The sequence below is a fragment of the Neopsephotus bourkii genome, unplaced genomic scaffold (assembly GCF_033783945.1).
Source record: "Neopsephotus bourkii isolate Nb327-2 ecotype Australia unplaced genomic scaffold, CSIRO-AGI_Nbou_v1 NB_1630, whole genome shotgun sequence".
NCBI classification, from domain to species: domain Eukaryota; kingdom Metazoa; phylum Chordata; class Aves; order Psittaciformes; family Psittacidae; genus Neopsephotus; species Neopsephotus bourkii.
The window spans coordinates 3156378-3170298 of NW_026902105.1; the positions used below are offsets into that span (position 1 = coordinate 3156378).

The window sequence follows — 13921 nt, forward strand, 5'->3', positions numbered from 1 at the left end:
AAAAATAGAAATAGCCAACTTGCAACTATATTTCTCGTTGATTTTAGTCTAATACAACATTTATGTTACAAAAAAGTATCAGTCAAGTGAATAACGAAGAAACATATAACAGTAGCTATAAAAATGAGTTTTTAATATAAAAAGTAGAGTAACAGGATACAAATAAACTGTAAAAAGAAATTTTTGTGATATCCAGTTGTATTCCTTAGTTAGTTTTCAGGTGAGATTTTTTGTATAGGGGATGAAAGTATGTGTACATCTGTGTCAAATGTATGCACATTTGCAAAATGTCTAGAAAGGAGTCTTAATTTTTGCATAAAGCTCAGCATAATAAGGGTGCTGCAGCAACTGCAAAATAATCCTAATTCTAATTTATAAAGTAGTTTTATGTTACAAAATAAATCATGAGATGATGTTTCCCTTCTGTTTAGCAAGGAGCTCTGGCTCTTCTTTCTGCATTCTTACCTGGAGGTCTGTTGTGGCTGTTTAACTTAGAGGTCTAAGACATTTTGGGTTCTGGTTGGGGTTTTTCCAATACCTAGACTACTGCAAGTGGTGATAGTCAAGAGTGTCATGATCCTAAATGTATACGATGCCCATTTGACAGCAATATACATGCTACAAATTTTTCCCCTGCTTTGTGCCTTATCTTACAGAAATTAAGGACAGATGCTGGTCAACAGCAATGAGACTGACTGCTGAAAGACTCGTTGCTGCCATGCAGTTTCTGAAAACTTCCCTACCACTTGTCCAAACTGCTTAGCAGCAGCAATATATGATGGTAATATGGGATCAGTACAAAGATCTAAATAGTATCACGTTTTGTAAGGTGATCGTGTCCTTTCTAATATTCTGTAAAGCTAGAGCTCATGATGCATCCTTACCCTTAAATGTGACAGTTCCAAAAGTTCCTTTTTGTCATTATTACTACTTTTCCAAATTTGAAACTCAATTGTCTGTGAGACAGTTGTTTTTCCCACCAGAGTTGTCAGAAATTGTTTAAGTAAAATTGAAAATATCTGGATACATAAGGCACACAGAGTGACTGCTTACATGTTGTTTCATAATGAGTTGGTAAAAGCAATTTGACCATAATAATGTGTAATTTTTAATCTGTAATCTTGTAATTTCTTTAACTGGGATGAAATAAAAATGAAATGACAGTATGAGTACCCATCTTTAAAGATGCTTTTCTTGTGCTTTGCCATATACAATTCCTGGCAGCCTACTTTTACTGGAAGTTCAACTGCTTGCTCCTGATCTTCATTGTCAGCTGAGAATTAGTACTTACAGTTTCAGCACTTTGCCAAGGAAGCTCCTTTGAGATACTGTGAATTGCAAGCACAGGGACAAGGCCCATGGAGCTGGAGATAAAACAGTTTTAACCGAGGAAAGGCAGCAGGAATTGGAGACATTCCTCGGGGAGTCAGGGGCACTGGAAGATTCCCTTTTTCAGTTGCAACTGCCATGGTTAATTTTACTTTGAGTGAGACCTAAGATTACCTTGTCACAAGGGTAAAGAAGAGAAGGAAAACTACCAATATTGTGTATAACAGTATGAATTTAATTTACTTGCTTGATGCTTAAACATTAAAAAAGGAGTCTTTTCGACTACATGTCAAGTATAGGTGGAGAAGGTATAGAAGTAGGGGCAAAATTTATTAGAAGTATAAATGAAGAATTTTTATGGAGAAAGAATGAGAAATTTAGCTAAGAATGTTTATTTTGGAGAGAAATGAGAAAAACGTGATGGGAATTGATAAATTGATAAATAAAGGACCAGCTAATGAAAATGAGGAAAAAAATACCACAGCATAACCATCAAAATATTTGTATGAAAATTGTGTAAATTTCTGTTCTAAGTTAGGACTTTAAATAAGATTCAGAACCTTCTCAGTTACACTAAAATAAACCACAGAGGGGTATGAAAATATTCAAAGATGTGAAGTAGTTTCCATTTGGAGTTACAAAGGAACCTTCCTTACCTATAGGCAGTAACTTACAGTTACTGGTCTCGTAACTGTCAGATACAGGGAAATTAGGTACCACTGACTGACTGATTTGGCCGTTATTAAATTATTGGAGGAATGTTGTATTCTCTCTATTTTTAAATGCCTCTCATTTATTATAGCTAAAAAAGAGTATTGAAAAAGATCTAGACAAATTAAATGCATTACTATATTCTTTAAACCCTAACTGTGACTTGATAGCTTTGTTTATGTTACAGATTAATTTTAACAATCAAGAAGAAACAATTAGTCACATAAATCCCACTTCTCAATTTAATCTTGCAATTAGCTTGAACTGCTGCAGGAAAGGTAGAATCATAGAATAGTTAGTGTTGGAAAGGACCTTAAGATCATCAAGTTCTAACCCACCTGCCATGGGCATGGACACCTCATATGAAACCGTTGTCACCCAAGGCTCTGTCCAACCTGGCCTTGAACACTGCCAGGGATGGAGCATTCACAACTTCCCTGGGCAGCCCATTCCAGTGCCTCACCACCCTCACAGTAAAAACTTCTTCCTTATATCCGATTTAAACTTCACCTATTTAAGTTTTAACCCATTGTCCCTTGTCCTATCACTACAGTCCCTGACGAAGCAAATACCTGTTCTGATGTAATCTGGAAGTAACAGGTACAGCCAGGATTTACCTACTTCTTTTTTCCTTTATGTACATCTTGTCTAGCTTTATGTTGATATCATTAAAACCACACAGAAATATGATAACATTACTTGGGTCAGCCTTTAACTGGCCATAAGTTCATCTTCTCCATGATCACTTTTTCTTGTAGACTTGCACAGGACTGCTGCACTTAGCTATTGTTCACTGCTACCTTGCCAGTAAATAGCAATCTTTCTGCTGCCAGTAAACAAAGTTAATAAATAATTGCTGCAGTTTTATTCACTACTGAGCATTACAAACTGGAAAGAAAATATAAATAGACAGGTAAGGTAATCCTGTCAGTTCCAGCTAGACTTTTTTTCTAGCTGGAGTGTAATCTGTTGATTCATTCGGAGCCATATCCTACCTAGTCAGTTACTACAAGTGAACGTTTTTTCCACATACTTTCTTGTCTTTTTCCTCTAAGTTTCTGAATGTGCTAAAATAAAGTAGGTTCAGTGATGTGACTTTATCTGTAGTTAAAAACTTATTTAGGGTCATACCAGATTAATTAATTCATTATGAAAATGAATGCAGTGAGAGGAATATTTGCTATTTCATGAGGGAGGTCAAATAAGCTGAACACAAAATGTGGTATAAGCATGAACTGGAAACCTTTGCAGGAAGCCCTAGTAAACTGGGAAAAGAGAGAATGGAGCCAGAGCAGCTTTAAGACCTCATTTTGGATGTATCTTTTATTCCGTACAGTGGCTTGTCCATGTTCCCAGCAGCAGAGAATTTGTGGTGCCAAAGGCAGTATCATTTAGCAACCACACTCCTTTCTTGCCATTCTCATAGCTGTTTTTCTTCTATTCAGCATTTCAGGCACTGTCAGTGTAATTAATTCAGTTTTACAGTACATATACTCACTTAGAATAAAAGTATATGTTTTTTTTTACAATAGTTCTTTCAGTGAAGCTATCTGAAAACATCCCACATGTGTGGACTGCAGTAACTTACCTTAACTGTGTCTGTGCCTTTTTAACCTAGGATTCAGATTTTGTTTGTCATGTGTTTTTCATGTGAATGTGTTAGAGTGTTGTATTGGTAAAGAAATACTTCTGTGACTGAGAGACAGATAGTACTTTTTTAGTGTGAATGAGGTTCTTCCTGTTGTAAGTAAGTAGGTAAGTCTTTCACCAGGTTCAGGTCTTTCTTATTCTGTGATTACCCTATTTTTTAGCCTCTTTAAAGGTGTTCTGCACTTAAAATTTATTCCTGTTCTCATATATCTATGCCTATTTCAGGTTAATGACTATCACAGAATAATTAAAGTACATATTCCTTAACATGTCAGAGAATAGGAAACATGAAAATCGTGGCTTTTTTTTTCCAGTTTGCTCCATCTGGATGGAGCTAACTGAACTTGTCTGGTTTGTCAACATCCCTTGTGAACTGGCAGACCACAGTCTGCGGGTGCATGCTGCCAGTGCCAACTAAAGGGGAAATGTAACTTCCCTTTATCTGCTGCTTATAGTCTTGCTAATGTGGCCCCATATGTAATTTGTTGCATTTGTTATGAGAGGACACACTCCACTGGCTCATAACCTGGTTTCTGTCCTGTTTCCCAGAGTTTCTTAGCAGCAGAGCTGATGTTCAGCCAATTTCCTAACCTTTACCAACACATGGGGTTGTATGTGTAAGATTAATATCCATTCAGAAGGGAAGTAGGTATACTCGATAACAGGTTAGCTAGCACTATTGTAGATAAGCGTTAGGTATAGTAAGTATAGTACAGGGAATAACATTGTATGTTACCAGGTAGTCACTGCCACTAGACAGAAAAATCGTTGAACGAACAGGCTTGGCAGAACTTAAAGTGAACAAACCCTGTTTGAAGCCTGAATTCCAGCCACATCCGTGCTCCCGGCCTGGGAATAGGCAATGAGGCATGAGCTACAGTCAGTAATAAAACTTTGAGAGGAATGTAGCCAGGAAATAAGAAGTAGCTGCTACACTTATATCTGGCCGCAGCATCCTGGATACTTGCTTAGCAGTCCCCTTCTAGTGGCAGGTTTTAAGCACCTTTGGAAATTTCTGAAATGTTTAAGTGAATTTTTGAAAGGCAGGAATGGCTTTGGAACATCCTGCCAGTATTAAGGATTTTTTGGTGTGCCTGTGTAAAATGGTGAAAGTTTTGTGAGTGTTTCTGGAGGACAGGAGAAAATGAAAACTTCTGCGCAAGTGAGAAACATGGCGCTGTTGAACATGCTTTTCTTTCTTGCCTTTGGCAGCAGCTCATGGATCATGAGATACTCACAGATTGCTGCTTTTTGATTGATGCTGAATTTCTCATTTCCAGGAAGGTGTCTGGAACCATGAATGAGCGGACTTAAATTAATTCCATTCCAGAACAGAGCAAGTATTCTAATAGAAACTGTTTCTTGACCTTGACACAGCAATCCAAGCTCTTTCAAACAGTTACTTCTCACACTGAAAAGTCTTCTGTGTAGCTGTTTTGGATACAGTGTTTTACAGTACAAGAGAAGTCTTGACTAATCATATAAGCCTCATGTACTTCACCACTGTAACTTCCAGCAGGTGTGAATGTGATTCAGGGATCTCATTCTCACAAGAGATGAAAATGAGCAGGACTTAAATAGCAATTTTCCAGCCTGATTTTTGTTATTAGGTTTTTGCATAAGCTCATACCAACTTCTCCTTTTCCTCTAAAATTTATAGGAGGTATTAAAGTGGATACTTGTATTTTTGGAAACAGTGTGGAAAAGGAGGCTTTGCATCAGTAAGAGGGCATGTGCTATTGAGGCCTTTGTCAAAATGCACATATATAAGGGTTAAGATATGAATTGTTGAGGTTTCTACTTAAATGTTCTGTTACATAGTTTGATGTAATTATCTGGCATTTTAATCATGAAAACTCTTTCATGCCTAAGGATAAGATTTGTATTATGGATAAGCATTTCGGCCTAAAATGCAGCTCATCTGCAGAGCCTGTTTTTTCAGTCTCACAGCGCAGATCTTGGCCACTTGCATTAAAAGAGTAACTCACTGGAGGAGAAGAGCTAGAAACTGTAGTCTTGAGATACCCAAGTTCAGTTCCACGCTCTGAAGTTTGCGTTGAGTACTTTTAGTACCCTGGTAACTGTATTCCTGAACCCTCTTAGGCAGCAATGATCTGAGTGCAGACAACTTGAACAAAATGGAGTTTTATTTGCATTGCGTTTTCTGAAAAATATGTTATACAATTTTTACTAAATTTATTTCAAATACCGTGCTATTCTAAACACCTCATTATCACTGCATGCTGTCAGTTTAGTTTTTGGCTTAAACCCTTGCAGGCTAGATGACAAAAGGAAAAAAAGAAAGATTAATCTGTAGAATAGATCAGAAATTTTTTTAACGGACTTGCTAAAATGAATACTTTCTATTTTGTTTCAAGTATGCATATTCAAATTGTTCTGCTTAGCAAGGAGAACATTCATTGTGTGTAACTGATTATTTAATAGATTTTTGTCTTCTGTGTTTATTTTTTTCTGACAGCTGTCAATACATGTAATATTTTTCTTGGAACAGAAAAAGGTAATAACAAACTGTTTTGGCAGGTGATAAGTTGCTTGCTTCTAGAGCAAGGATTTTAGAAAACTACCTTGTATAACCTTGAAAAGTTTATAGTTTGAGGTAAAAGTTGTGACCTTTACGTAGATTCTTGTTCCCAAGAGGAAATAAAAGTTAAATTATTTCAGTACATGAGGCTTAAGAATTGGCAAAAGGCTTCCTTTTTATGCATCAGTGAGACTGGTAAGCAATCATACTAACAAAGGCAGTAGATTATAAGGAAGCCACAAAACTGAATGAAACCTAAAATAAACTTGAAGTTCAGCATAGATAATATGCTTTAAATGAAGAACGCAATGTTTGGCAAAATTAAAAGGCAAGCAAGGTCTCAGAGATTATATGTGTTACTGTTGGAAGTGGGCCAGAGTAGCAACTACCAATTATATACTGTTGTCAGTGTAAAACATTGAAATGTGCCAGGCTTCCAGATTTCCAAATTTTGTTCTCAACTTCATTCAGCTTTTTCTTATTAATAACTCCGGGTCCTGCCCCATTCTACCAAGAACAGTCAGTAGTGAACTCTTTTTGAACCAATGAGATAGTAGAAGAAATCAATTACTTGTGGCTCCACAGATGCCATTTGAGTCAATGACAACCCTTGTGACCTTCCTGTGGAGGGCCAGAGACATGACCCATTGCACTGCTCTGCTTCAGGCCAAAGGTTTATGCATGTGGGGGAGAAGGACTGGAAGCACGAGAAAAACAACTGCTATGTCCTGAGGACAGCATGTGGATTCAGAGTTGAGCTCAAGTGACAAGAGCAGGTAGAGTAGAAAATGGCACGTAAGCAACATGAAGTAACCTTGGTTTCCCTCTTTCTGTAGAAGGTCAGTGGCAGCTGAGAGCTTGAGGCAGCATTTTGGTACATAGAAGAGACATGCCTCCAGCCTCCTAGCTTGCCTGATGGAGAGAAGGAGCTGCCTGTTTGTTCCTGCAACTTCTCTGTGGTATAATGTAAAGGTCATTATTAGGGAAGTTGTCCCCCCAGAAAAAACAAAGCAAATCCCAGCAGTTATATCCATATGTGAATATACCTGTGTCCTGGGTTCAGCAGTCGCAGTCATTTTTTCTCCTTCTTAGTAGCTGGTGCACCGCTATGTTTTTGATTTTCGGCCTGGGAACAGCACTGATAACACCAGTGTTTTTAGTTACTGCTCAAATGTTTAGATTGACCAAGGACTTTGTGAGCCTCATGCTCTGAAAGGGAGGAGGGGAAGCCGGGAGGAAGCAGAGACAGGACACCTGACCCAAACTGACCAAAGAGGTATTCCATACCACAGCACGTCATGCTCAGGATGTAACAGAGAGTTACTTGGAAGGGCTAGGGCACTGCAGGGTGGGAGGAGGTATTGGTCAGTGCTCAGTTGCAGTGGGGTGAGTTATCGGTTGACGGATGATGAGGTGTTGTATTCTCTTCCCTTTTTATTTCCCTTATAATTATTATTATTGGTGGTAGCAGCAGTGATTTGTGTTATACCTTAGTTACTAAACTGTTCTTATCTCAACCCGTGGAAGTTGCATTCTTTTGACTCTCCTCCCCACCGCTCCAGGAGCAGGGGGAGGGCGAGAAGTGGGGGAGTGAGAGAGCAACTGTGTGATTTATGGCTGACTGGTTTTAAACCACGGCACCATGGTAAATACTTATTTGAGGTAATTTTTAACTGACTTAGTGTATTTGTTTTGGTAAGAGCCTCTGACACTTCTGATGAAATAATTTTGTATGATTACATTATATCTTAACTATAGAAAGGATATATTACTTCATTAATGAAATTGGTCTCCCAATCTTAGGCTTCATGTGTTAATAACATCATCTCAAGAATCTCTGGAAGGATAATTATAAAGAAAAATAAATCTTGCAATTTCTTTGGTTTTTTTTGTTTTTTTGTTTTTTTTTTTTGCTTAGTGTAACATTTTAATGTTTCATAGAAAACGCTTCATTTGTGGGGTTTTGCTTGTGTCTGTTCAAGGGGCTAGAAAGCCTGCTTATATTGGATTAATACATTTTATCTATTTAAAATTTACAGTTTCTATTAGCAAAATTAGGTGAGTTGAATTCCATGCTAAGAATGTAAAGGTCACTGTTTAGACCCCTTTAAATCACAAGGATAAAAACAGAAGAGAAGTCAAAATTCTTTTCATTTTCTCTTTGTATTTGTATCGCTTGCTATCATATGCTATGTCACATTTTCCATCTTTTTTCAGCAACTATGGGAGCTAAAAAATTGTAACTTCTTACAATGAAAATTAGATTTCCCGTGACATCATTTACTTCAGAAGTAGGAGCTTTGAGAAGAAATTTCTATTATAGAACATGAAATGAGTCTTTAACTTTGGTCATATTGAAACAGTTTTAACTATTGCATATGGAGGGTTGATTACTGCAGCATCAGAAATGTGAATGAAATAGCATGCCTGAAAGAATTGTTGCAGTCTGTATGCACATGGCAGCAGACTATGTCTGTGCTCCTAGTCCTCTGGAAATGGAATGTAAAATGTGTGTGTATCTTAAACTACCATCACTGAATTTTACACCTAAGGTAGTTTTCTACCTTGTATTTAGCATGAGATGGCAGTACCTATATAATGATATGAATGGCTTAAATGATTTATAACTTGTTAAGCTGAGGTAACTTGTTATGGGCTTGCACCAAGTGCTTGGAAAGTGATTGAAAAAGCATTTTAGAATTATTATTCTGTGCAATATTGTTGGATAAAAGAAGATTAGCTGCATCAACAGCAGATATTTGCATCTGTCTGGTAGAATTAGGTAGTAGTACACTTGGGAGAATAAATGAGATTTCTTTTTTTTCCCCTGCTGTTAACCAGTTTAAAGTCTAGTGCCATGGGCTCTTGGATCACTCAGCCCATGTTTCCTACTGTGGTGTTTGCAGCTAACAGCTGGTCACATCCTAAAGCAGAGTTACTTCTCGTAACAGCTAGACTGTGTGCTGTCTATTATCAGTATTAGGCCTCCTCCTAGAGTTTATTTGTAATGAAAAATTTTTTTTTTATTCTTTTTTATTCTTGAATGTTACACTTCTGGAGCATCATAAATTAAATTTATTTGCCTTACTGCAGTATTTCTCTATGATTTGTATTTTGAAATTGATTGTAGTTTAAAGATTACAAAGTGTTTGTGGGCTTAAATAAAACAACTGTTAATGATCTCTTCTCTTTTGCAGAAAATTACATCAGCAGTTTGAAATGTATAAGGAGCAAGTGAAGAAGATGGGTGAAGAATCTCAGCAGCAGCAGGAGCAGAAGGGTGATGCCCCAACCTGTGGCATCTGCCACAAAACAAAATTTGCTGATGGCTGTGGCCATAACTGTTCATATTGCCAAACTAAATTCTGTGCACGCTGTGGAGGAAGAGTGTCTTTACGGTCAAATAAGGTATGGAGTTATGAAAGTTTAGTTACAAGCTTCTCCTACTCAGTATCTCATTCATTGCTTATGCATCCAAATCATCTAGCTAATGAAACGAATTTCCTTGAAGGTGGTAATGATATATACTTTAGTGCCTTGTAAGACATCTGTCCTAATTTCAAATAATTGCTATTTATAGATGGATTTGTGACTATGGCTTTTAAGTTAATACATGCCATTTCTACTAGCATACTCGTGAAAGCAGAATGCTTGGATTAGAGGATGGAATTTCTGTACTGGAGACAGGAAGGTGTATCTAGTGATCTACTGATGCCATTATTGAGATGCCAACTATTACAAGTTAGAGCAAAGATATGTTTCTTTTCCGCTTGCTCAAGCTCTTCTGTACAAGATTATTGTAAAATTAGTCTTAACAAAATCTACACAATCTATTATGGAGCTTTTAAGTCTTTCTGTTATACATATGCACATATATTATTTATATCACAGATTCTTAGAATGATTTGGGTTGGAAGAGATCTTGGGCAGGGACACCTTCCACTTGATCAGGTTACTCAAAGCCCCACCCAACCTGTCACACCCCAACTTCCAGGGATGGGGCAGATGCAACTTCTCTGGGAAACGCATTCCAGTGTCTCACCAGCCTCACAGTAAAGAATTTCTAAAGAATGTCTAACCTAAATCTACCCTCTTTCACTTTAATACCGTTCCTCCTTGTCCTATCACTACATGCCTTTGTAACTGATCCCTCTTCAGATTTCTTGTAGGCCCCTTTAGGTACTGGAAGGCTGCTGTAAGGTCTCCCCGGAGCCCTCGCTTCTCCAGCCTGAACAAGCCCAGCTCTCTCATCCTGTCTTCATAGCAGAGGCTCTCCGGCCCTCTGATAGTCTTTGTGGCCTCTTGCTCCAACAGATCTGTGTCCTTTATATGCATATATAAATATGCTTACAAATGAAAAAATATTTTTATGGAAAAATTAAATGCACTAATAATACAGAACAACAGCTAGTGTACTGGTGTTTATTGTGTAACGACAAGTAATCTGAATTTTTTTATCCAAACAGCAATCCAAATTTTTAAATGTTGGATCATAGAGTAAAAAAATTCAGCAAAACTGAGGTAACCACAGAAAAACAGTTCTGAGGTCAGTTTATTCAACATTTTAGAGAAAATGTTCACACCTTATACAGTATCTTTTTCAGATTCTGACATATACTTGTAAATATTCATGACAATTCTCGAGGTATCTTATGCTAGTCTTCTGTGGACACACATCTTTTGTAAAACAATCCAATAATATAATAATTTAATAATTATTAATATAATAATTTTCCAGTACAATTTATTTCTATAATTCTATTTTTTTTTGCATAATACGTTCCTTGCAATCTGCAAATTTTATCTTATCTTTTGAAAGGTAGAAGACGATAGTATAAATGCTATGTATTTGTCCAAAACAGAAAGGTAGGTTTAAATAAAGGACTAAAGGTTTTGATTGACAAAGTATAAAATGATCTGCTATTTCCTGTTTGATTAAAGTAACTTAGGTTATGTTTAAGTCTCTCAAAGTGGATTTTTAAGGTAATTTTAAAATGTTGTCAGTAAGCTCTCATCTTTTTATTGTGTTTTTTTTTCTTTTTTTTTTTTTTTAACTAAATCACATTGCCAGTAGTAAGAGATATAATAATTTCTGTCTTAATTTCATCTGATTATAAAAGAGAGTCAGGATAGATTTAAGTCATTATGTCTACATACTTAAAAACATAGAAAAATTACTTTAGGAGGAAGGCTTCATTTTCTAAGGAAACTTTCCGATACATAATTTAGACTGTCCTCAGGACGGATCATGTGAACTTGGCAGATATTTGTCTGACTTCTCTTGACAGATTTCCAATGAGATTCTTCCACACCTTCTTATGTTATTTGTTCCACTGCCTCACCATCCTCATCATAGAAAGGTTTTCTTACTGTCTAACCTAAATCTGTCTTTCTGTAAGCTGACTTCTCCATTCAGTATTATGGGTCTGTTCTGCAGCTCTTCTCAGCTGGTGGTTTTTCCACAACTGCTGATACTTTAGTGTGATAAATAAACTTTTCTATCTCTCATTTATTTCTGTTGTAGATAATTTATGAATATGCTGAACAGAGCATCTCTAGGCAGATCCCGTGTGAGGCTTCACGGGTGATACTTCTCCCTTAACAAACCCTGACCATTTATTCATTTCTTCTTATCTTTTCATTGGTTGTTTTCTCATGGACAAATTCATTCTTATTCCATGGCAGATGAGATACTTTAAAAGACTGGAAGCCAAACTCATCAGTATGAATAAATCTCATTTACTCACATTCTTTGTGAATCCTTGAAGGAATTATAATACATGTAACAGAGATGAATTCCCTTCATTAAAGCCATTCTCAGATTGCATCATAATTTATTCATATGCTTGCTAATTTTATTCTCTATTTTGGTTTCTGAAAGTCTGTCCAGTGTGGATATCAGACTCACTTATTATTCAGTTGATCTAACAGTGAAATTCCTAAAAAATAAATAAATTGGAATCATATTTACCACCTTTTGTTTTTCTTGTCAGTGAGACTCTGTATTACAGTTAATATAGACTTGAGATCTTTTACACTGAATATCACCTGATATTAAAAATTTGTTGCTTTTTTTTTTTAACGGTGTGATTTTTGATTTATTTTTTTTTTTGTTGACTCACTTTACAGCTTTCTTTCTGAAATATCAGTTTTAAGTATATCCTCTGGTTCGGTCTGCATAAAATAGTATTCTAGAGTATCTCTCTAATCATTTTGCACATGAATACAAAACATTGAATTCCAACAGACTGGCAGTCTCTTATTTATGATCTCTTTTATGCCTGTGCACATTATTCCATGAAGATAATTTATGCTCTACCAGAATTTATCAGAATTAATTCCCTTCCATTTTCCTTAATGGGTATAGCTTCAGCTTCTTGAAGGATAACTTCTAATAGCTTCCTTTTTAATTCTGCTAGATTTTCTTTGTTCTTTGTGGACCTTTTTTGACAGGTTATATATGTCTGCCTTAATATAAGGTGATTCTTTAACTGTCTGAAATATTCTTTCATGGAGCTGTTTGATCTGTTTGTGAACTTTTTCATAATATCAAATTTCAAGCCACATTCATGCCATTTATACCAGATTCTGCTACTAAATAGTTTAGCACAGAGCTGCATTAGCAGCATGCATCTCAGATGATGTAGAATTGCAAAGAACTCTTTCAAAGGTCACAAAGAAAGAGGACTACTGCTTACAGAGTTCATGGTCGTGAGTAGGAGCAGAGCATGAAAATGTTCGATTGTTGTCAGAGCATTAGATTAGGATTCTCAGAATGACTGGATGATTTATTCCTTTTTCAGTTTAGTTACAGTGCCTGAAATACAGGCATTAAAATTCAGTTCAGGTTGCACAAAACTTATCATTATATAGGAGTTCCTTCAAGATCAAAGGAATAAAACTGATAATGGTGGTAATGCTGCTTCTGTGCTGCTTATTATCTTAGTAAATGGAGTATTCAGTCAGGATGGAGGCTTGAATTTCATGGGACTAAGGGACCTTGAACTGTGTTCTTTTAAGTTTATAAACAATTTCAGATAGATTAAAACTGAAATAATAAATAACATGCCAGCAAGTAGTAGTTGCTCTCAGTAATATAGGTGCCAGTGATACACAAAATATGCTACTGTTCTTTTTTTAATTATTTTCCGATTTATATAGGGGAATGCACACTGAATGAGGCAGTAGATAGAGTGAAGTTTACGCAGCTGAGAAATTTTCATGCTAAAATATTGGAAAAATACGTCTTCCAGATAGATACAACACAGTGTGCACTGAATATGTTTCAACAGCTCAGAATGACAGTTCAGTAAACCAACATTTCACTTGTAGAGGAAGAAAACAATACTTGTCTGAAAACTTGATTTGATGCATGCTGACTACCTCCTTTCAGCATGTTTGACAACTTGCTATCACTTGCAGCCACTGAAGCATCCTCCTTTCTGTCATTAAACATAAAAAATAAGAAATGTTCAGTTTTCTTACAGGACCCAGCAACTACATGCAGAACTACTAAGGTGTAAGTAGGGAACTTCCCTCAGCTCCCTCTGGTTGTGTGAGTGCTTTGCATTCTGTTTATTTCTGTGGGACTGTGTCTGATTTTCAGAAAACCATCAAGTTCTCTTTGTTGAATGATTCTAACTGCAGGACTTGCAGTGTGACCATCTGAACGGAGTCAGAAAACAAAAT

General features: G+C 36.5%; 1 protein-coding gene across 46 annotated transcripts in view; it reads left to right on the forward strand.

Annotated features, from left to right (window-relative positions):
- The window catches only part of RIMS2 (regulating synaptic membrane exocytosis 2), a 448541-nt gene that overhangs the window by 76791 nt on the left and 357829 nt on the right, over nucleotides 1-13921 (forward strand). For all 46 annotated transcript variants that reach the window (XM_061373344.1, XM_061373350.1, XM_061373349.1 and 43 more), the window contains one exon: nucleotides 9430-9640. In XM_061373344.1, the coding sequence (XP_061229328.1) occupies nucleotides 9430-9640 (211 nt within the window). The remainder of the gene's footprint in view (nucleotides 1-9429; nucleotides 9641-13921) is intronic.